The sequence below is a fragment of the Colletotrichum lupini genome, chromosome 7 (genome assembly GCF_023278565.1).
Source record: "Colletotrichum lupini chromosome 7, complete sequence".
In the NCBI taxonomy this organism is placed as follows: domain Eukaryota; kingdom Fungi; phylum Ascomycota; class Sordariomycetes; order Glomerellales; family Glomerellaceae; genus Colletotrichum; species Colletotrichum lupini.
In genome coordinates this window covers 4,686,735-4,710,382 of record NC_064680.1, presented here as the reverse complement: position 1 = coordinate 4,710,382, position 23,648 = coordinate 4,686,735, and the positions used below count along the sequence as shown (strand labels likewise).

Sequence of the window (23,648 nt, the reverse complement as noted above, 5' to 3'; positions counted from 1 at the left end):
ATGTCCAGTGCAAACAAAGATATCTCGCTTCGATCTCTCACCAGTGACCTTGACCCTGACGAAGCTTTGATAGACAATGGACAATGGGTATCAGTTTGCCAAATTTGCCAATGCAGACGTCTTGATCTTGTCAAAGGATTGAGCTATTTCGGAATGCCATTCACACCTTGAGTCCAGCAATGGTGGAACATGCTTCATCCCCTTGAATAAACTCGTTCGTTGGTATTTGAGACGTCTTTTTGCAAAGCTTCTTGGTTGACACAAGATACTTTCTCTCTTCAACCTTCGCACAACTCACAACTCTTTTCCTTCCTTCTCTGCTCTGCCTTTGACTCGTACACTATCTATTATCTCGGACTTCAGGCTTGTAAAACTCTATCTTCCCGTCCATCTCGGCATGTCTGAACCGACCAAAAAGATATCCGAGCCGCAGCAAAGGTACAACCCTCTCATTAGACCAACTGATGAGCACTGGAAGACCATCCATGGCCACTTTAAAGATCTTCTCAGCTTGCCCACCACGCGCATGGGACAAGTCTTGGAGGATTACTTTACATCGCACGAGCGGAAGCTTTTCATGCCAGCTACGGAGCCTCGCAGTTTGAGGGATTGTCAAGAAGACAACGCCCGACGATACCAAAGCTTGATTGGCAACAGATTCAAAGAATGTCGCCCCTCACTGGCAACGAAATTCACAATGCTCTACTTCGGACTGCCTGTCGAGCCCATTTTGTCTGAGCTGACGCGCTTTTCGAAGCCGGATTTTGATGTGGACGACTGGGATGAACTCTGCACTGCCGAGGTCCGCCCTCCGCTGCACTTCCTGACAGCCTATGACCAGAGAAATTTTGGATACGACTACATGAGAGGTTAGTCATTGCTGTTCAAGCACAATCAGTCAAGCTAACGCAAAGAAAAGGAAAAGAGGATCAATACAGCACGATCCCTGTGGCAGCTTCTCAAATGCCAGACGCCACTGGTGAAGGACTAAGCCTTCGAGGAGGGGGCGACGATGACGATGCCTTGATGGCAGATGTGGACTATCCGCCAGATAATGGTGAAGAAGACAGCCTTGGTCCATCACAGACTGCCATGGTTATGGATAACGAAGACGGCAATTCATTGGGTGACGGCTCCAGCAGTGAGATCGTGACGATGCCTGTGACGGGTATATTAAATAAAGTCATCTCCGGAAGAGGGACTGCCACGCCTGACTCGAGGCGACGTCAAAACCAGTCGGCGATAACCTCTAAAATCGGGCACCCATCACCAGAATCGGACAAAGTACATGGCTGGGTTCCTCTGTTTGGATTCCAAGGCAGGATCATGTTTGATACGGACGACATGTCCACGTTTCAGGAGGCTGCGAGAAAGCTCTTGTCCCTGCGCCAACGGGAGCAAAGCGACATCGTACTCGTTGAATTTGATTTCAAGACGGCAAAAGTCCTGCGGCGATTCGATGACAACATTCCGCTCAACCCTGTTAGTGATCTTGCGGAACACCTGGGACAGGCAACCAAGTCCGCATCCAGCTCGGCCTGGTTCGTGCTTCGGAGAGGGGAAGATATTCCCTCCGAATGGGAGCCTCCAGAGTCCTTCTTCTTGACCACGCTCATCAAGTTGACTCATGTTGACGACGACGGGCGAGAAAACCTCTCGTATCTCAAAGTGCCCGATGGCAAAAGTTTCTTTGGCCCCAAGCAAAAGGGCTACATCTACCCTGCCAATAAACCCTGGGGTTCCAATCAATACATGCCCTTTATAACGACGGCACAAGAAGTGCTGGTGGGAAGACCGGATCAGCCAGGAGGAAGCCACTGTGATCTTGTCATTTCACGTGATGATGAAGATCCAGAGGGATCATCACCACCGTGGTATGGTGGTCTGGAAATACACCGCGAACTTTGGGATAGCATGCATCCTCTGATCAGCAAGGGTCAAGCGTTCAGAGTTAAAACTCGCCCCGTGGCAAACGATACCGTTGTGTTCTACCTGCCGGGAAACTCGAACAACGCCAGAACTCTCAAGAACCGAGAGTGCCTTCGGCGAACAGGCTCTGGAGACCCCTATCCCGACGCCCTGCACAAGGTTGGCCTAATGACGAAAAGCGTCAGAATGCCCATGAAAGCCTCTCACTACCTGATTTGGCGCGGGGTCGACTATTTCAACCAATTAATCAGTCGCCCCGTTGGAGCCTACAGTCCAGTTCGATGGAATTATCGGGACAAAACTTCTTCGGAACAAGCCCAGAAGGCGCTATCAAAGCTCATTGCCCGTTCTGTCGACGACAAGAATGAGCCCTGTCAGTTCTTCGTGATCCAGCCAATGGATGGGGCTGAAGATCCATGCACGATCGAGGCGGTTGAAGGACTAACAGGTCAGGCAGAGTTCAGTATGGAGCCTCTTACTATGAAAGCGTTGAAAACCACGATGGAAATGCTCTATGCCGGAGACGAAGAGATCACTTACGACGCTGAAAAGGACAGCGTTGTCATGGAGCCTCTTTTCGACGAAGAAACAATTGGAAGAAGTTGGAGCCCGGCCAGCTTCGTTCTTCGGCCGGACGCCACCGACTCCGAGGCATCCATGGCCCGGCGCTTCATCCTGAATCAGATGGTGCGAGCAGACGTCTTGCAAGATGACGAGTTGGACTTTGGTGAGAAAAAATACCCCTTGAATATTCCCTGAGATCGCAGCTAATCTAAGACTCGTGTAGTCAAAACACTGGCTAAAGCAGCGGAGGCAAATAATCACTGGGGTCCTCGGTATGGCGAAGTGGCACCCTTTCGAAAGGAGTTGTCCCTGCCAGCAATCGTTCTCCCTGGCAAGCTCCATCCCGTGGTTTTCCATGAACCGAAGACGTCGCCTCCTGCTCCTCGGAAATCAGCTCATCCTATGCCGAGGGAGCCTGACCAGACACCCCGTGAAAGAAGCTATGTGCGGCAGCCAAGCATCTTTGACATGGGTGTCTGGAACCCCTCCTTTCCGATCAACGCGCCGCCCGTGGAGGCCATTCTGAGGACTGGGGCAGGCCGAGTCCCTATGGTCACCAAGAACGTCCTAACGCCCAGTGAGCAGCGGGAACTACAGGATAAAGTCTGGAGTCTCTCCAAAGTAAACCTGGCTCGGCTAGCCGCGTGTCCGTACCAGAAATGCCGGTTCACATATCGCCAAGATGAGGACGAGACGCTTCTGGTGCATTTGGAGAAGACTCATGCCGAAGAGAAATGCCCGTGGTGTGATATCCAGCTCTTCAAACACTGGTCCTACAAGCAGAAGGAAGAACACTACAGAAACTCCCATGCAGACCAGCTGCGAAAGGTGCTTCAGCTTCCTGAGAGACCCAAATCGCATCCGCCTCAAAACCAAACGACCAGCCTCGAAAAGCTACGCAATAGCCCTTCGGAGGCCATTACATCTCTTTCAACCTTTAGAATAACCGACCAAGCCAGACCTCCAGTTGGCCCGTTGCCTCAGCCAGAACAGCCAGCGAAAGCCAGCGACAGGGAGAAAGTCTATCGATACTGTGATCGTTGCGGTCGTGACCACAAAGAACTCAAGAGCTATGAGGACCGAAAGCATCATGATCGTCTTTGTGTCCCCCTGGCTGAGGGAGCCGGGCGATGTACATTCTGTAAACTTTGCGGAGATCGTGAGTGGAAGACTGAGAAAGATGCCACAGATTTTGGACCTTTCGACACTTATCCTCATAAGTGCCACGGTACTCTCCACGAAAATAAGCCGCATTGCACTAAGTGCGGATTCTCGATGAAGAAACTCTCCGACGAGAAAGTCGACAGACATCGCAAGTTCTGTGGGGGCTTCTATGGTACCCTGGGTTGTTTCTGTCCGTACTGCCAGAAATCCTTTGTAAGCGATGGAACCCAGAAGCCTATTGATGAAATCAAAAATCACATCACGGCTTGCCCTCAAGAAGAGGGCATCAAGCCAACGCCGTGGGACATCTATTCAGAGGTCTTTTGGAAAGATACTGACAAGTCAATCGACCCTCTCTTCGTGGGGGCCGCGGAGACCTCCGCGGCCTTGTGCAAACAACAACGTCGTCCTCGCGCTTCTAGTCGCTATCTCAGTCTCCCTCTCATGTGGCATGATAAGCCGGGACCAATTCCTACGTCAGACCCGCCTTCTGAGTGTCCTGCCGCCGGGTGTCGAGAACCTCTTTTCGGCCTGATGCCATCCGAGGTTCTAGGACACTTTGAGAAGAAACATTTTGAGGAGCCCCTGAAACAGTGTCCGCTCTGCCACCTGTCGTTCAAGAGGCCCAAGGAAGATCGCGAGAAGCAACCGGAGCTCGGGGAGTGGGAGGACAGAAAAGACCAGGTCTCCCACATGGAGTGTCACGTCTATCAGCTTTGGGACATTTTGACTGGCAGTACTCGGCCTCCTGCGATGGTCAATCAGGAACCCTTCAACCCGGGTCACAGTCTCTGGGATCCCGAGAATGAGAGCGCATTGGATCGGCGTGACAAGCGCTGTCCGCACTTTGACCAGTGTGGCGCCATGGTGGGCTTCATGAACCAACTCCAGTGGAACGAGCATTTGAAGAAGGCCCACGCTATCGAGCCCCTTGAGGCACAGATTGTCCGAGACATGGACGCTGAAATCGCGGCTGCTCGCGAAGAAAGGAGGCAGCAGAGAATTCGCGAGGGAAAGAATCCAATTCCAGGTCTGCCGGCGCCCAAAAATATACAAGACAGCGGATCGGGGCCAGATGTGACAGGAGAGACGCAGACAGGAACAGGTCCCAGTGTTCAGCTCAGTGAAGATGACGAGGATGAGCCAGAGTCCCAAGACGTTCGGCAAGACGTACTCGGCCCCAAGGATAGTACAGCGAGAGGACCAAAACCCAAGAGTAAAGTTCACGAAGGCCATCGAGGCAGCCGTCCTCACGGGCCTGGGCCGATTCTTTCACCCCCGCCTACGGGTTCCAAACCGCACACAGCCACCGCTTTGGGGAAAAGACCTCGCCAAGGAGAAAAGCAGCCAAAGAGTCCGAAGGGCTCGATAAAGAACCCTCCTAAAGATTCTGAAAAAGTGACTACGGACCCCAACAGTGTCAAGGGAACGCCACAGACAGGTGGCAATCCGCCCACGGCTAAGTTTGTGCCGGCTGATGACATGTACTGTTCACGGTGCTTGCGTCCGATTCCCAAGAGTAACACGAATGACGAACCTTCGAAACAAGTGCAGATAGACGTGAGTACCATACAATTCTGAGGTACACAGAGCTAACTCATTACCTTTAGGCACACTCGGATCCGAGTCGTAGCTGCCGAATTCCAGCGAGACAAGGCAAAGTACAATTTGACCGTGAAGACAAGGCCATATTGCCGAGCAAAGTCGGTTGGATCACGCAAAAAGAAATCGTTAAAGCGGGCGGTGTGACCAAACTCAGAAAAGCCTTTGTCAAAAACAACCCGGGTTTGAAGATGACCATATACCCTACCGATAACAGATTTACGGATATGAGGAACTTGTGGACGCGGGATCCGAATCATCCCAACAACAAAGAGAACTGGGGATTGCGTTTTCGGCCCCGAAATGATGATGAAACTGATGAGAGCGAGGACGACGGCTTGCGGAATTACCACCCAGAAAATGATGAACCTGGGGACGACGATGAGGACGAGGAAGAGGACGGAGGGGCTGAGAAGATAGCCGATGCAGATGGCGAAGACAACGACGATGATGTGGAGGAGGACGACGATGACGACGGCGGTCCCGGGAACCGGACTAAGCAGAAGCGGAAGCCGTATCGTGGATTTTCCACCCACGATCCGACATACCGAGACCATGGGGAAGAGGATGATCTGAGCCAGACTAGCGACAGGGAACTGGTACCGGAGAGCGGAGATGATGGAGCTGGTACCTTTGGTGGATCATCCGGTGCGAAGCGGAAGCGCGGGACTGGGGAGTCATCAGGACAGGGTAACAAGGGGGGCAAGGATAAGACACAGGAGAGGCATCCTAAGAAGGCCAAGGTGGACGCGAGTTCTCAGGGCGATGACAGGGTGGTGAGTGGTGAAGCGAGTGTGAGTGAGAGATTTGATGGGAGCTTGAAGTGAATGTCGTTAGCTATGACAGAGCTCAAGGTATCTTGTTGAGCTCTTTTGCTGAGTACATAATGGGAGAATAGCTTTATCTACTGAACAGTTCCGGTGGCTTCGTTGAGTAACATGCTTGGAATGAGTGATTGTCCACTCAGTTGCCTTCTTAACAGTCGACTTACCCACGATTCGTCTATATCTCAACAAGCCTGGATCGTCGGTTCGTCGCCAATGATCCGGGATACATAACAAGCGAGGTTCATTTAAAGTTGCGGGGGTGTAAGTGCTGTACACCGCACGCGTGCAGTAGGTATTCAAGAGGCAGATAGAGGCAATGAGAGGGCTGTAAGTTGTGGTGACTGCCGTCTCCATCACGTCGGCGACCAACAGGGCTCAGGATGGAGGTTGAGACGTATCCAGGCCGGCCCGCGACGGTGTTCGGGGTCCACGTGGGCGGTTTCGCGGCTTTCATCGGTCTCGTTCGACCACTTGGAGCACCATGACACACGGATTTTGATGGTTTCGAGTTTATTGTCGGCTGAAAGTCTGATAACGTGGCTCTTGATGTGGTTCGGGACATATGGGAGGTCAATGCCAGCGATTTTCATTAAAGACCAATGGATCGAGACACGTAAAGGCAAAGGAACCCCCATGTCGTGCCCAGCTTGTGCAGGTCCAAGGTCTTCTTCCTGGAACTGGTCCCATTCACACATCCGTCTAGCCAAAGGGCATGCTTACCTAAGGACCAAGAAAACGAAAGTGGACCCCATCGGTCGGCGATGTCGGTGGTCCCCGGTGAGAGGTACGTACCGTCTGCAAAACGACATGTGCTATGTAGTGCACAAAGGCACCACTCACCTTGAATTTATGCAGAATCTACACGTGCCACACGTAATTGTGCAGACCCACTGTCGAGTTTTTCCCTCCTCTCAAAACAGCCAAAAGGCCATCGAGGCGCAATCACGCCATCGCCCCGGTCAGTCACCTCATCGTCCAAGCTCCACACCAGAGCCGCGCTCTCGACGTCGTCCACCACCAAACGAAGCCCATCCCGCCCAATCTAGCCATTCACCTCGATCCAAATCCAATGCAAGCGCCGCGGCGTCTATTTAGCGAGCTCTTACAGCTCTCGACCAGGCGGCCCGTCCCTCCTCGTCCGACTCTTGGAGCATGGCGGCCGAGCTACATCCCTGATCTTCCTCCTCCTCCTCCAGGATGTCGTCCTCTACACGCCTCTGCCCGCTCGAGACACCCCCGACCGACATCCGCCTCCTCGACGCCTTTGGCCGGTGGACAGGAATATATCCAGAAACACCAGACTACTGGTACCCGGCAGGGAGAGCGCGGGGATGAACGTGAGCCCCAGCACCCACGCCGTCGTAAAGGTCCGGCCACCGTCAGTACATTGCTTGCTAGCGGCGGGCTCTTGTCTCTCTTTGTCGGCCTCTCGGAGCCCTTCCATGTGCCCACTCAGGACGAAGTAGATGTCTCCGACCCGGACCCGTCCACCGACGACCGCGACCCGTCTATCCCTCGCTTCAGGCTCTCCGAAATCCGAAAACATGATGCCAAATCCGGCAGCCCTTGGGTTACCCAAGGCGACAAGGTCTACGACATTACCGACTGGGTTGCTGCACACCCCGGAGGTGATGTCATCCTCCGTGCCGCTGGAGGTAGCATTGATCCCTACTGGAACATCTTCACCATCCACAAGTCGCCCCACGTTTATGAGATCCTCCAACAGTACTTGATTGGCTTTATCGACTCGGACGACCTTGTTGACGGCAAGCCCGCTGCTCAGGAAATAGAAGACCCCTTCAAGCACGATCCTACCCGTGATGAGAGACTCATCACCCTCACTCCCAAGCCTCGCAATGCAGAGACCCCCGTCGAAGGCCTGGCAGACAGCTACCTCACTCCCAATGAACTCTTTTACGTGCGCAACCACATGTGGGTTCCACAGGTTGATGATACTTCGGACTACACCCTCAAGATTGAGCTCCTCGATGGCACCATCAAGGAGTACAGCCTCGATGACCTTAAGACCAAGTTCAAACCTACTACTGTTGTGGCTGTTTTGCAGTGTTCTGGGAACCGCCGAAGCGACATGACCCGTAACGCGAAGAAGACCAATGGACTCCAGTGGAATGTCGGCGCTATCTCTTGTGCGGAATGGCAGGGCGTGAAGCTCACCGACGTACTTGCTGATGCCGGCATTCCTATACTCGAGGCCATGACTGGAGACACGGAGGCCAAGCACGTTCAATTCATGGCCCTTGAAGCCTACGGTGCCTCGATTCCCATCGAGTCTGCTTTGGACCCGCGTGGTGATGTTCTGTTGGCTTACTCGATGAATGGCAAGCCGCTGCCGCGAGACCACGGGTACCCTCTCCGTGCTCTTGTGCCAGGCCACGTCGCCGCTCGTTCCGTCAAGTGGTTGAGCCAGATCACCATTTCTGATGAAGAAAGTCATAGCCAATGGCAACGCAAGGATTACAAGTGCTTTGGCCCCAACGAGACGAGTCCCGACTGGGACCGCGCCGCACCGATTCAGGAGATGCCCATCACAAGCGCCATTACCACCGTCAGATTAGGTGACTGGAAAGCAACAACAAACGAGTCATCGGCAAACGAGGATACCGGCAGCGTCCGCGAAGCGTCTCTCATGGGCTATGCGTATTCTGGTGGCGGTCGCCGGATCGTTCGTGTCGATGTGAGCGTCGACAATGGCAAGACCTGGGATCAAGCCGAGTTACTTGACGAGCCTGGAACCCCTCCAAAAACCGGGCACAAGTCCTGGGCTTGGAAACGCTGGAGGTACGACGGCGCAATCCCACTTGGTGAGCCAGGTGAAGGGACCAAGAAGTGCACCACCCTGCTCGTCAAGGCCACGGATGAGGCGTACAACTCGCAACCCGAGAGCTACGCGGCAATTTATAATCAGCGAGGAAACTTGGCCAACGCGTGGCACCGTTTGAAGGTTTGCTCTGAATGTGCCAACAAGGCCGTGGTCGTGGCTAAGTAGCAAATCGGTATACGATATGAAGAAGAAGGCCGAGTGAGCAAGTGGCAGCAGAAAGAGGTGAAGAAAGATAAGAGAAGAGAGTTTATCGATGGCTGCGGGAGTTTCCACACGCGTCGAGTATATTTAAAGCAGCGGAGGCGTATTGCGGAGTCATGAAGCGAAGCCTTTTGTTCACAAGTATCGCTTTGCTCTTGGTCCATTCTTTTACTCGGCGTCCACGTCAACGATGAAGTTTTTCAACAACCCAAGGGGATGTGGCGGTGTTTTCTTCTGTTCAATTTTTTGTTTGCTTCTTCAAGAGCTCGAATGCGGCCGTAGAATGTCAGTTTCGGCGCGTAGTCTATAACCCAAATTGAGGTGATATTGCAAAGACCTCCACGTCCCTTCGTATACCTCAAACAACTGTGAATCGCAAAGTAACGAACTAGCAGTGAGCTGTGACTTGATACTGCAACTAGTGATGAGAGCTGTCTAGAGCAAATCTATGATGGCCAGTCGAGGACACGTCTTACGAGTAAAATAGGTACCTGACCTGCGGTGGTGGTGGATCTGAAGCAGCAAAGTTCTGTGCACCAGTAATGTAAAGTCTAGTGGACTGGGTGAGAAGGGTAGAAGAGCAAGCTGCAAATATTCGGAAAGGGAACAACATCATGGGCATTCACTAGGATCAATGGGCAACACTACATCCCCAGTTACACACGACTGAAAGTATACTGCTTATTGATATGGAAAACAAAGATTTAGAAGCAATGAATTACGCCGTTTCCAGGATATGATTTTACCTAGATTCAAACTCGGGTAAGTGAAAGATGGTATGTTTTCTGTTATGAACGCGCACGACTTTGGGCGCATCTTCCTTTTCTACACAAACGCCGGGTAATGTACAACCTTGCCTTGCCTCCCATCGCCAAATACACAAGCCAGCTAGAAGGCTCCGACGGTCTCCTCTCAGATCAGCACCCTTGGCATCTAGTCATCGTCGGTGTATCTGGGTCCGCTGGCTGCTGGAGTCTCGGGTGCGCCATAAGCCGCAGGAGTCGGCGCGCCGTAGTAGGCTGATGAGGAGTTGAAGCCGCTGGCGGCCGGAGTAGGAGCACCAGCAGCCGGTGTGGGCGCCGAGTCTGCTCCCCATCCACCTTGCCATCCGCCGCCTGGAGTTGGGGCACTTGCGGCACCTGGCGTAGGCGCCGAGTAGGCACCAGGAGTAGGGGCGTTGAGAGCTCCGGGTGTTGGTGCACTCAGAAGAGCGCCACCGGGCGTCGGTGCGTCGTAAGAGTTGCCGGGCGTGTAGCCCCATGAGTCGCCCCCACTGGCACCGGGTGTAGGCGCAGAGCCATAAGCAGGTGTCTTGGATCCAGAGCCCCAGGCATCTCCGCCTCCGTACGCCGGCGTCTTCGAACCAAGGCCAAAGGCGTCATGTGCCGGTGTCTTTGCGCCTGATTGCCACGCAGGGGTTCTTGAACCTCCGCCGTACGCGGTGCGGTTGCCATCTCCGTAGGCAGTTCGAGAGCCATCGGCCCAGGCTGGGGTACGAGATCCGCCGTAATCTGGGCCACTTGACTTCCAAGCAGGTGTACGGCCACCGGTAGGTGCAGGAGCTTGTGTTTGTTAGCATCCGTGTTCAAGAGAATGGCGAAGCTGAGAGCTGACTTACTCCTTGAGCCCCATGCCGGGGTTCTCTCTGGGCCGCCAGAGGCGACAGGGGTTCGGCCTCCTTGCCAGTCTCCTCCATGTCCTCCACGGCCACCACCCGGAGGACCACTGTGTCCACCACGACCTCCACGACCGTTGATTTCAATCTTGGCTCCTGTGATTCTATCCTTGAAGCTCAAGTGATCTTTAGGTACAGTGATTGTCTTGCTCTTAGTGTGCAGCTCGACACGGGCGTGTGTGTCAGTCGCATCCTTGACAATTCCGAGAAGACCCTTGTAACCGCCCTTTCGGATAATGACTGTCTTGTCGATAGCACGATCACGTCCTCCAAAGCTCTTGGGCGGTGCCATCTTGCTCTCAGATCCGTTGGGGTTGCGCTTCATGGCGGGATTCATCTGATCCAGGTTCGGGCCGGCTGAAAGCACACGCCCACCCTTGGCAGCGATTGTATTGACATTTCCAGCCTTGGTCACGAAGACACCGGCGTTCTCATTACTGTCGGTGTTGTGAAGGAAGAGATAGGCACGGTGGATGTGGATAATCTTGCCCTGGCGTTGCTGACCGCCATACTCCCTGACCACGTCGTCGAGTCTGATTTCGGAGCCGTTTCTATCGGCGGCTACGGCGATCTTCCTCTTTGGCAGTTTGTTGGCGATCTGCGAAGGCATGACTTGCCGCGTGTCTCCGTTCTGGTCGAGAACCATCACCGACTCACGGTCGACCTTGACAATACAGCCAACTGTCGTGGGGTCTAGCTGGACGAGGTCAAAAAGCTCGTACTGACCCAGCGAGCCCTGTCCTCCGATGTCGCTAGCTTCCCGCAAATCTTTGCTGAAGACGGTGACTTCGGTGTTGGTTTGATCGGTCAAGAAAGTGACTCGGTCTTCTGAGATCTTGACGACCATACCAACTTCATCACGGAACCTACTGCCACTAGTAACCTTGACGTGATCTCCAATCCTGAAACGCTTTCTCAGGCCCTTGGTCGGCACCTCAATAATCTGTCCGGCTAGTACTCCTTCTGTGACTTGCATGGTGACAATGTCACCTTGGACGTTGGTGGCCTTTCCAACCACGCCCTTCTGCTCGCCCTCGTAGACTTCAATAATGTCACCAGGCAGGTAGGTTACATTGATGTTGCTGTCCTTCAAGCTCGATGCCAAAGCCTTCAAGTCGAGGTTCTCGGTGCCGTCCTCAGCACCGGAGGCAAACCTGGTAACCTCCTCCAGGGTTGGGTTGACGTCCGTAACCACCAGTTGCTGGATCTTGATATCCTTGACTTGGAAGCCGTTCTCGAACTCGTCGCCCATGTAATTCCACACCTTGGTAGTTGGATTACCCTGGATATGTCTCGGGTGCCGCTTGCGAGCTTCGGTCTCGTTGAAGAGGCGCTGAGGTGGGCGCGGGCCCGCTACGCCGACGGGTCGCTTTCTTTTGCCGTCGGCAGTCACCGCCGACAGCGCATCGTCTCTCATTCCGTAGTCAAGACGAGGGATGAACCGAACTCTGGCCTCGAGGCCGTTCTCAGTGACGTCGATGACCTGAGCAAGATCGCCAGCGTGTTTGGCAGGCTTGCGGAGTCTCACCCATGCGCCGGGTTCCAGGGTGGGGGTCTTGGTAACACGAAGCAGGTCAGGCATATCCTTGATGTCGACGAGAATCATCTTGGATCGCGGGTAGACGTTGAACATGCCGTCGAGAGCAACCATGATGTCGGTGGAGCGATTGGCTTCAACATAGATGTAGCCTTTCATGACGGAGGTCGGGCCACCGCGCTCAAAGGCCGAAATAATGGCCAGCTCGTCCTTGGTCCCAAGTCTCTCTTCGATACGCTTCATGATGGAGAAGACCACCTCCCGCTCCTTGCCTTCCTTACATCTGACAGCCCAGATGGTAGGATCGTCGACACTAGGCATCAGCAGGCGCTTAGGAACGACGGCCGAGTCTCCAAAGCCCTTGTTCGGCCGGCGGTTTCCGTAACGCTGTCGAAGGATTTCGGCTTGCTTTTCGGCGTCCATACTCGCCTCCATCTCGCGACGACGGTCTAACTCTCTGTGACGTCTGTCGTCATCGAGGCCTCCGCTCTCAGCAATGTCGTCGGGATGGGCATTGTCAATGAAGTCTTCAATCTCCTCGCCATCTTTCTCCTCATCCTCACCGTCCTCCTCGTCGTCGACTTCGGCCTCGATATCGAAGAAGGCGGCTCGGCGATCCTTTCTGCGCTTGCGACGATGCCCCTATTGATCAATTATTAGAAAAGTTCACGCCGAGAGAAAGAGGAGGCTATATCAGGGGTTGCGGTGAAGGTAAAGATTTGCCGAGCGCCTTCCCGGCGTAGCTTTGTGTAATAAGGCATTCGGCGCGGGCAGCGACAGGCTTACCTGTTGAACATCGTCTTCGTCCTCGTCGTCCTCATCCTCTTCTTCATCGTCGTCGTCGTGTTGGCCCGCATCATCTTCGTCTTCTTCGTCGTCGTCGTCAATTACTCTCGATTTAGAGGGAGCAGGTGCGTCGTCAGCAGGGCTGCTTTCTCGAGCATGGTTGTCGCTGGCTGGTTGGTCGGGTTCCTCGTCAGACAAGTCGGCGGGCGCAGGGTTGAAGTCATCCTCCTCCTCAGAATCCTCGTAGCGGTTGGAAGACATGGTGGGAAATAACGAAACGTCGAGTCAAGAGTTTCGAGTTCGTAGTTTTCCCGTGATGTCGCTGATGCGAGGTCCTTTCCGAGGTGAGTCTGCAAAAGAAGCAGAGTATCCGTACCAAGGGAAGGAAACAATGGTCCTTCCAACTGGTTCGCCTGATGGCAGGCAGCGACCTTTTCTCCGGCGAATCAATCAAGCGGATAGATGGAGGAAAAGGCCGAAGGCTTTTGGCTGTCGGGTCTCAGGGTGGGATTGAGGTGAAGGCAAAGGTAGAGGAAAAGGCAACGGGAGGATAGAAAGCTTAGAACAAGCAAAGGCAATGACTAAAGACGGGCGAATAACGCGAAGGACATCTCTATCTGAAAAGGGACTAGCGTGGTCGTTCCAGACTGACACCTGAGGCAAATCGATAGGTGGTAGCCTCCAGGTAGTGTAGGTGCTCTGTAGTGGATCCCCCTACCTTCCTCGCAGCTCCTGTCATCCCTCCACTGCATCCCATCTCCGATTGACTTCACTGCATCCCGTCCTGGCTCCACTGAATTGAGGGAGAAGAAGAAGCTGTGTTGGCAGTTATATGAGTACGTTTGATAGGACGCATGTCCTGCATTGATGAGGCCACTCACAAGTTGGTTCTGGTTCCAATCCACCTCAATCATCAATCTAGGTCAGCAAGTGACCGTGGATGGATGCTGAAGTGACAGAAGTGACAGAAAGAGCAGCAAATATAAGGTCACGATGAATTCTGATTGAGATATGACAGTGTGAATGGACGTCACATCTATCATGAATTTTAGATTCACCAGGCCTGTCGCACCTAGGGAGTTTTCTACATTGAAGTTTTGCGTAAGACAGCACACTCCAAATGCCCGATTTGATCCATAGGAGCCGATGGAAGCCTCGGCACCTAGTGCTTCTCCAATTCATCAGAAACAACAGCCCTGAATGAACGCCTTCCATTTATAAAGACTGGGGACTGGCCCCTGCATCTGGGTACTTTCGATCTTCTTTAAGCAAATAGTATCAAGTCAAGTTTAAGCTGAAAATGGTCGGAAGCTCGAGACGAAAGATGAAGGCTGTTGTTATCGACAAATTCGTCAATGTGAGTCCCAGTCTCTTAACACCTTGCTTCAGTTCCACAAAGATGCCTCTAATTCATCCTCAAGGACTTTGATGAAATAAAGGTCTCCGACATTGACCGGCCAATCCCTACAGCAGACCGCTACCTCATCCAAGTCAAGGCTGCTGGGGTGAACTTTGTCGATACCCTCTATGTAAGTCCAAGACAAGTTCTCACAAGTCCCCCAAAAGATGAGATGGCTGGCTGATATGGTACTTCGCACTTAGGCCAGGGGAAGACACCAAAACAACCGATCCCTGGTACGGCCGCCCTTCACACTAGGCCTCGAGTTCGCCGGCATCATCCTCTCATCACCGCCTACCTCCGAATTCCGTCCTGGCGATAGAGTCTTCGGAGGCAGCACAGGTTCTTACAGCGAGATCATCTCCCTCGACGCCTCGACGCCCCTCCATCGCATCCCTCCCCAATGGACATTCGTCCAAGCCGCCGGGCTAGCCGCCACGCTCCCCGTCTCCTACGCAGCGCTCGTCCAAGCTGGCATAAGAGCCGGCCAGACTGTCTTGGTCCATGCCGCTGCAGGTGGGCTCGGTCTGATGGCCCTTCAAGTTGCCGCTGCCTTGGGATGCCGGGTGATAGGGACGGCGGGCTCATCCGAGAAGTGCAACGTGGCCCAACGTTCGGGGGCTGATATTTGCATCAACTACTCTGAGGATGCAGCGTGGTGGGATCGTGTGCTGGAGCTGACTGACGGGAAGGGTGTCGACGTAGTTTTTGATCCCGTCGGCCTCGTGGACCGAAGCTTAAAGTGCATTGCTCACAGAGGCAAGATACTGATTGTAGGGTTCGCTGGTATCCAGGACGATATGGAGAAAATCGCCATGAATAGAGTCCTACTCAAGCAGGTGTGTTTGATAGGTTATGTAAGTATTGAAGATTCCACAACAACCACCCACTCGAACTAAGGTAGCTAACTAATGCCCCAAAGCGATACGGCGAGAGCTTGCGACGGTATCCTGAAGAGGAGAATGCCATCTGGAACCAGCTGAAACCCTTGATGGAAACTGATAAAATCCGGCCTGTCATCTATCACGCTGAGTATCCTGGTCTTGAACATGTTCCCAGGGCTCTCAAGGACACGTCAAACCGCAAGATTTGGGGCAAAGCAGTCATCACTTTGGATAATGACAGTGATGGTCTGCCTTTGACAAAGCTTTAATTCACAGCAATGGACTCCTTGTGCGAAAAGCTGTGTTTTCAAGTTACCTAAAATAGGTACGTGTATTGAGGACACTGGGAACGGCCACATTGGTGCGGGACAAACACCGCACGCTATTATAACATTTCCTTCCGTCTTCCCCGTTCGACTGTGCCCGCCGGTATATAGCCATCCACTGTCCCAAACTTTTGTTCCTGACCATCGACCAGAGGGGGGCCATACTGACTGAGTCCTGTGGTGCATTGAAACCAATTCACCCCCAATGACTGCCTATTCCAAGTGAATTCATTTGAAACATACTTCACAGACAGTATCCCCTACCCTACAGCCGGCTCAAGAGCCGATCCCCAAACGCCAGGCTTTGCGATGCATATATCATGAGTGACCAGCCAGATCTATGAACAGCGCAGCAAGGCGGTCGGATTAGTTGCTGCTCGTCGCCCTTGGTTTCTTTCAGGCGCCGGTTCGCCCACATGTCTTGACACCCCATAGGCCCCTGCCGGCGCTGACTCCCAGCCACTCTCCCTGGTCGCTAGAAAGATGAGGCACCCAAGCAAGGTTGCCGACTTCGTAGTCGCATTGCCAGCTAGCGTACGGGCTTCTCGTGTTGTCTGGCTGGGCAGCACCGTTGGCGGGAGAACCACCACCAAGAGCAGGGTTGTTGTTGTACACATCCCATAGCAGCACCTGGCAGTCGTCGGCTCCCGAAGCTAGAACACCACGCCTCGTAGGCGACCACTCTATGGAGTTCAGGGAACCTCCGTGGCCCCTGAGTTCGAGAAGAGCCTGTCCAGGATGTCTTACATCAAGGATACGAATGACGTTCGAGTCTTGCGCAAATGTGGCTAGCAAATGGGTATCGTGGGGAGAAGTTGCTAGTCTCAACAATGGCGGAGGGTTCGACATGGTCTGCTGCGCGAGCGTAGGGCTGATACGTCCCCCATTGGCATCTATCATACTTAATCAGCTTCACCAAACTTGCGAAAAAATGGTTCTGGGGGTGGAGGTTACCTCGTTCATCTTTCCCAGTGGGCTCGTAGATGATGGTGCTGTGCTCCAGGCTGCGCAAATCGAACATGCGGACGCTACCGTCCTGTCCGCAGCTCACGAATACGTCAACACTGTTGGCGCAGAAGCGGACATCGTAAACCTCCTTATCGTGGGCGATCAATTGTGTCTTGGCCGTCAGCGACGGAATATCCCAAATCGTGCAGGTGGTATCGATACTGGACGTGATTATCAAGCTAGGTGAAACAGTATTCCAGTCTAGCGAAGTAAGCGGTGCAGTATGATCCGGGGTCTTGGAGTTGGACAGAAGCGCGAGAGGCGTGAGTTTCGTAACGGCGGGGTCTCTGGCTCGGTTGGTAATGGAGTTGTTCTGGGAGACAGGGCTTTCGGAGGGAAGAGACCACAGGCGAAGGTGGTCTCCCGACGTCGCGAGCAGGTCAGTAGACTGCTTCTGCGAGGAGGGCGGTTCCCAGAGCAAGCGCGTCACAGGGTAGGAATGTGTAGCCTCGGCGACTTTTTGAAATTCGAGGTTAATTTTGGGGGTGCCCGGCTGGTAGACATCGTTGGGCGTCGGGACCATTTGGGTATCGAGGATTTGGATCTAGAGGGAAGCAATAGTGTTAGCTACACCCAGCTATCAACATCATTGCGACGGAATTCTTACGTAGTTGTGTCCATCTTCTAGATAGCTGCCAACGGCAAGCTTCCCAGCGCCGTTGCCCTGGGGAGGCCACTTGCACCAGTCGAAAGCATACAGGGCCCAAGGAGCGAGATAGTTGCTGGTTCCAGGTTGCGCGTTGGCAAGCTCATATGCAGCGCTACCGGGCACGCCATCGGACATGCTCGAGTCGGCGCGGGGTCGAATATCGGCCAAGCCCAAGGGCGTGTTCGAGATGTTTCGCTGGGAGCCGGGCGCATTGTATTTTTGGTCTGGCGGAGACATGAACTGGGATCCAGAGCCGCTGGGGGTAGTGGGTGTGTAGGGCGCAAAGGACGAGCCACCTTCGTATCCGGCAGCAGGCGAGGAGCGCGAGTAGCTGTGGGACAGGCTCAAGCTGGGAGGCTTGGAAGGTGTCTGATAGTCTTGCTGCTGCTGCTGAGGCTGCATGGCAGACATACTGGGAGCGGTGTTGGCAGAGATGGCGGGAGGTCGACCACCTGCACCACCTGGTTGCAAGACGTTGGGCACCGACGATGTGCTCTGGTAAGGCGGCGCCTGGGGGTGGGAGTTTGGGGAGGACTGCTCCAGCTTGATATGGGGTGCGGCGGGGGCAGCAGAGGATGATGAGTATTCGCGGGGTGAAGGCTGGCCGTGCTGGATCATGCCCGCTGGCATGTGCAATTCGTCTGACTGGGAGCTATAGGTGCCAGTGCGTCGCGGGGTGCCAGTTTGGAACTGGGGTTGCGACTGCTGCGGCGACTGCTGCTGCTGCTGCTGTTGCTGTTGCTGGTTCATGGCTGCGAGAGCAGAGGAAGAAGATGGCGAGGAGGATGAGGAGGGCGTTGGCGCGGGCAGCAGTGTGACGGAGGGGGAAAGGCCCGGCGGCCCTGATGTCTGAGTCGCAGTGGAGTGGGTAGGCAGCGAGTTGGGAGAGTCTCGGTGCAGGTGCTGGCCATGGGCCGGAAGCAGAGCGGCGGGGATGGAGGCACGCTGCTGGTTGTGCTGGGAGTGGGACTGGGAGCGGGAATGGGAGAAAGGAGGGATATTGGAGGAAGAGGAAGGCGGGTGAGAGGAAGAAGAGGGAGAGTAGGGGTTGGACTGGGAGTAGGAGTGGGAATACGAATGGGAGTGAGAGTGAGATTGAGATTGGGATTGAAAGTGAGAGTAAGAATGAGAATGAGACTGAGAGCGTGAATGGGAGGACTGATGAGGCTGGAGGGCGCGGGCGGAAGCGGAGTCGGTCGCTGTTGTGGGCGTACGAGTGGCCGCGGCGCTGTTGGTGGTGGTGTCGCTAATGGTCTTGTTCCTATTGTTCGGCGTGTTCTGGTAATAGTCGTTGTCCCAGTGGAAGTTGGGGACGGCGGGGGGGTCTTTGGGCACTAATGGCCCAGGCGCACCAGCGGCGACTGCTGTTGTTGTGGATGCGGACGTTGAGGCCGGTGGTGTCGAGGTTGAGGATGACTTCAAGGCTTCCGGGGTGTATTGAAGGGAGGAAGTAGTGGAGGGAGAAGCGAGCCCGATGCCGAGCCCGGCGTGAGGAGGACCGCCTGAAGGATGTGAGTGGTGGTTGGGCTGGAAGTAGCCAGACTGTCGTTGTTGCTGCTGCTGGTGTTGCAGTTGTTGCTGAGAATACGGCGAATATTGCGATTGTTGCGACTGCTGGGAGTACACCGACGACGAGTAGGAAGGTACCGGGTTGGGCAGCGGTGGGCGGGTGTGGCCAGCCGTGGTACCACTGCTACTACTACCTGTACCTGCGGTTGTACCTGCAGTTGGAGGGTCATTCAAATTGACATTGGCATTGGCAGTCGCATTGGAGGCTGAAGATGACGCTGCCGCTGACGCTGACGAAGCATTTCCTCCAGAGAGTCCAGACTCAAAGGTAGAAGAAGAAGGAGGACCGCCGGAACCTGGAGGGGAAGTGGTGGCGGCGGCAGCGGCAGCGGCCGGGGCTCCAATGGACCCCAAGGCCTGGGCCGCTTGCCAAAGAGCCGAAGACGCGCTTAGGCGATGCTGGTGGTGCGGACGCCATTGTTGCTGTGGCTGCTGTTGTGTCTCGGGGTCGATGCTCTGCTGCGAGGCTGTTCGACGATGGCCCAGAAAGTGCATCATGTTTTCTTCAGTTGAATTTCCCTCGTTGTACGACTCAAACAATGTGCGCGCGTGGGGTGGATGGGACGACCGAGAACCCAAAAAAAAAACAAAGCAACACAAAAAAGATGAACAAGAATGGCCACAACGACAACGACGATCAGGGAACTAGACACACAAGGGACGAGGGGGAAGAGAAAGCGACGCACACGGCAGCAGGACAGGGGCAGACGGTGGCAGTGCGGCGTGTCCACGTCCTCGGCATCCGCAGTCTTAGTCTTCCAGGTTGTCAGATCTGATGACTTGGTGAGAGCGAGAAATGAACTTGTCCAACGGCTGTATGCTCAGCTTCTCATCCGTCTAGCAACACATCCTTTACTTTGTAGACCCGGCAGAAAACTCACGCGAGTTTACGGCGGCATCCCTCTGACTAATGAATGTCCGACTCGTTCATTATTGATGGGCCCTACCGACTGAATTGGACATGGACATGGACCTGGGCGTTGGGCATAGACGGACAACGGAGACACGGAGACGCGGTTACAGACGCTGCCGGGGATGAGGGCAGTAAGGAAAATAGACCCAAGGCAGGCGGCTCATCTCATTAGTTGATTGAAACTTTGAGGAGAAAGTGTCCATCATAAGAAATTGCCCGTCGCCGCGGCCATCGCTTGCACAACAGATATGAAAAGACACCCAACAATGGCAAGACGATGAGACGCGCAAAATACCGTGTTCTGGGGAGCCAGACGGTGCTCAATTTCTTGATCAAGCACATGGACACCAGCTCCAGAGAGAAGCTCTACGCATCACAGTGTGTCTCACTCTCGGTAGGCAGAAGACGTAGACAGATTAGATGAGCAAGAATGTTTTCTCGACCGCACTGACTGGGCCTCATACTTCCCGTTGTCCGTTTGTTTGGTGAGCTGTATGGATAATAGGCAATGTTGAAAGGATCATGTTCCAACATCCAACAGCAATGGCATCGTCCAATGGCGCACTCCCACATACATGCTTATCGATAACCAAGATGTCGAGGCCGTGCTTACATAAGGCCGGCAAGTAGCTTTTAGGTAGGTAGGTACCTACTGTGTAAGGTAGGTGCCTGGTGCTACAGATGATAGAAAGACCCGCCGTGTGACGTCTGTCTCGCACCAGCGCCTGTGGCACATGCTCAGAGCTCGTGAGCTCTTGCTTCCCGAGCCAAAGATACTTTTTATCTTGTACCTTCACAGCTGGCCTCGCGCGCTCCCATCGACGACATTGCTGTGCTATGTGCTATAGATCTCATACATTACCCATAGCATCTTGCCGTATCCCACGTCCAACACTCATCACCAATGCCTACTTGTTGTTGTTGACATCCTATTCCTTTAGCTAGAGCGCATACATACTTGATCGTGCCTCTGAAAAGCACGCTCAGGAACCTTGTCAACCACGACATTCCTGCTGACCGCGCCATCGCCAGCCAATTCTCCCACTTCTGCCCAGCAGCGTCAGATGCGACCTGATGGCATCCGGTTCGCACAGTTTCCTCGACCGACTCTCACCGAGCCGACAACGATCTCCCATTCTACCACTCTACACATCCCGACCGAAGCCTTCAGATGACTACGACCTCGATGATCTATCCCCCAGACCCGATGTATCGCTGCTGTCAGAGTCGCCTCCGCTGCCCATCAAAATGTCGAAAGGGCGCTCCCCTTCCCCCGTAGATCCATGGGACGACGACCCTTTTGGTCCGGCGGGCTCCGTCTCCAAGTTGAAGCCGAAGGCCATGTTCGTCGGCCCGCCGCCGCCCATAGCTGCCTCGGTGGTGTTGCAGCCCTCCGCATCGTCGGGGAGGCGGGGATCCCGAGGCAACACACACAAGAACGAGCCCAAGGGCATGTCGTCCAGCCGGCTTGCGTTTGGGAGCATTCTGTTCGACCATAGCTCGCGCGACTCAAGCAAGTCCCGCGTTGACTCTGTCTGGCGGAATCTACAACACCGAGAACGAGCTCTCCACAAAGAGGTACAGCGATTACTAGACATACAAGCCACAAGACTTGGATCCGGCGCCGAGTCTCTCGATGCTAGCACTGTAGGAGCTGAGACGTGGAGTGATTCTGGGAGTAGTACGCCAACGGGAACGTTCTATTCCACAGCGACGTCCAGGTCACGCATGATGGCCTCGCTAGACCCACCCGTACGCGCGACTCCTCGCGGCGATATTATACCTGTTCGACAACCCAAGGCGCAGGGGCAGCAGGGCCTTCGTGCGGCGCGAAGCGGATTGCGACAGGCGTTGGCAGCCCTGACTGGTCTCAAGACGGAAGAAAATGCGTATATCGAGTCAGCCCTCTCTCAACGAAGAAAAGCTTTGTCGTATCTAGACAAGTTGGACAAGCGCAGGGTCAGCATCTCTGCCGAGTTGCATAGCTTGGCTGATGACGATGAGGAGCCTCTCGCAAAGGAGCTGCGAGGCCTGGGAGAGCAGCATGATTCTTTGGGTCAGGAGATACGCGAGCTCGAGGAGAAGCTCGTTGGTATGAGGAATCGGCACCGATGGTTGGAGCGAAAGATGGAAGACGTTCACAACCGCCGAGAGGCGGGCTTGAGTGGCTACAGGGGTGCGTTGAGAGAGGTCGAAGGTGAGGTCACAGCCCTCCTACGCCGGCCTCCGATTGAGCCCCTGGATCTAGATGTTGTCGAAGCTGTATCACGGAACGACTCTGGAACCGGAACCGACATCCAAGAGCTGCCCGGTGGTGCTGAGTTCTTCCGCATGATACCTGCGCGACGGACACTGAGCATGGCCAAGGACTGGTGGGGAAGTGAAATGGACTTTCTCCAGAAGCGAAAGGCGCAGGTCGATAAGGATCGCGATGCGCTAGATCAAGGCACGGAGTTATGGCAGGAAACGGTGAAACTCGTTACGACATTCGAGGCAGACCTGCGCCAGTCTCTAAGCGGCGGTACTTCCTCGGCCAAGGGCAAACAGACTCCTCGTGCACAGCAAGAAGGCGTTGAAGCTCTCTTGCCGCGGATGGCAAAGGTGATCTTGGAGCTTGAAGCAAACATGAGGACAGCCCAGCAGAACACTTGGAATCTTCTCATCTGCGCCGTTGGCGCTGAACTCGAAGCGTTCAGAGATGCCGAGGCTCTCCTTCGAGGAAGTCTACCAAAGCCTCAAGCAGCGGCGACGAAAGTTGACGACATCGAAGAACCCTGGCACAACGGCGATGACCAAGAGGAGCAAATCTCGCAAGCGAATTTGGCCACAGCTACGACAGAAACCCATCACGGAGAGAGTGACAATGAGGTCCCGCCCGACCTGCTAGTGTCACATCTAGAGGAGCACGACGACGACCGTTCCCATGTTGGGTCCATACGAACTTCGTCTTCGAGGCGTGACAGCGACAATGAGGTTCCTCCAGAGTTCCTTGCCGAACACAGCAACGATGAGGGTATAGACTGATATGAAGGTGCCATGACTTTGTATGCGTAGCATTTGTAAAGGGTATAACCCCGATGTCAACTGTGCCTCAGTAGCTTCCCGTGCTACCAAAGCAGATGCTACTGAAGCATGCATCTTTTGACACGTAGGTCTTACACTTTTGGAAATGAATCATGTTTTTTGATTGGGCTGGCAAAGCTGGGTACAGCAGGCAGGATAGGATACCCCGCAGGCCATGATTTAAGCCGGCGTTGGCTGGGGTGTTAATTAGTTGGAACTTCTTATGGAGCAGTTTGTTTATAGCCATCCACGAATTGACTTTTTTGTCTCTCTCCATAATGCCACCTGCATTCATAGTCTCACATCATAGGGCTAGGATTCGTCAAGCAAGGGAGCAATGGCGCATGAAAGGAGCTGCAGTGGCAGACTGTGGCGCATTGGATTTGGACGGTAACCTCGGCTATGGCCGCTGTCCCGCGACGAGGACAATCCCGAAAGTGGGGTCCACAGGTCCGGTGGTAAGGATTTACACGGGGTAGCCCGGTGCCCAAAGGGGGACTTTTCGCAATGATAAAACCAAGAGTTCGCCGGTGAAGGCTCGGTTTCCTGTTCCCCAAGGTACAGTTAAAGAAAGTGCGCCCCGGTCTCGCCCATAACGCCTGCACGCAGAGACGCGAGTCTGCTTTTTCGAGATTCCGATAATCAGCGATTTCAGCCCACGAGAACACCCGGTTCAAGATCCGCCGATACCCTTGGATTTACACCGCCCA

General features: G+C 54.3%; 5 protein-coding genes across 5 annotated transcripts; 3 read left to right on the top strand and 2 right to left on the bottom strand.

Moving 5' to 3' along the window:
• Window positions 1-697: 697 nt before the first annotated feature.
• CLUP02_14453 (uncharacterized protein) lies at window positions 698-9,093 on the top strand (the record flags this gene model as incomplete). Its single annotated transcript, XM_049293381.1, has 7 exons — window positions 698-869; window positions 956-2,656; window positions 2,717-5,217; window positions 5,841-6,035; window positions 6,242-6,347; window positions 6,459-6,542; window positions 7,007-9,093. The coding sequence occupies 7 exons, from the start codon at window positions 698-700 to the stop codon at window positions 9,091-9,093; spliced, it is 6,846 nt and encodes a 2,281-aa protein (XP_049150527.1).
• Window positions 9,094-10,062: 969 nt separating this feature from the next.
• On the bottom strand, window positions 10,063-13,388 carry CLUP02_14452 (uncharacterized protein; the record flags this gene model as incomplete). The annotated part of the gene is made up of 3 exons (XM_049293380.1): window positions 10,063-10,691; window positions 10,748-12,983; window positions 13,128-13,388. The coding sequence occupies 3 exons, from the start codon at window positions 13,386-13,388 to the stop codon at window positions 10,063-10,065; spliced, it is 3,126 nt and encodes a 1,041-aa protein (XP_049150526.1).
• A 1,039-nt stretch (window positions 13,389-14,427) lies between these two features.
• On the top strand, window positions 14,428-15,679 carry CLUP02_14451 (zeta-crystallin; the record flags this gene model as incomplete). The annotated part of the gene is made up of 4 exons (XM_049293379.1): window positions 14,428-14,484; window positions 14,549-14,656; window positions 14,730-15,383; window positions 15,449-15,679. The coding sequence occupies 4 exons, from the start codon at window positions 14,428-14,430 to the stop codon at window positions 15,677-15,679; spliced, it is 1,050 nt and encodes a 349-aa protein (XP_049150525.1).
• A 453-nt stretch (window positions 15,680-16,132) lies between these two features.
• Window positions 16,133-19,460, bottom strand: CLUP02_14450 (WD domain-containing protein; the record flags this gene model as incomplete). The annotated part of the gene is made up of 3 exons (XM_049293378.1): window positions 16,133-16,629; window positions 16,691-17,288; window positions 17,352-19,460. 3 exons carry the CDS (start codon window positions 19,458-19,460, stop codon window positions 16,133-16,135), a joined length of 3,204 nt encoding a protein of 1,067 aa, XP_049150524.1.
• Window positions 19,461-20,949: 1,489 nt separating this feature from the next.
• Window positions 20,950-22,899, top strand: CLUP02_14449 (uncharacterized protein; the record flags this gene model as incomplete). Its single annotated transcript, XM_049293377.1, has 1 exon — window positions 20,950-22,899. The coding sequence occupies one exon, from the start codon at window positions 20,950-20,952 to the stop codon at window positions 22,897-22,899; it is 1,950 nt and encodes a 649-aa protein (XP_049150523.1).
• Between the last annotated feature and the right edge of the window lie 749 nt (window positions 22,900-23,648).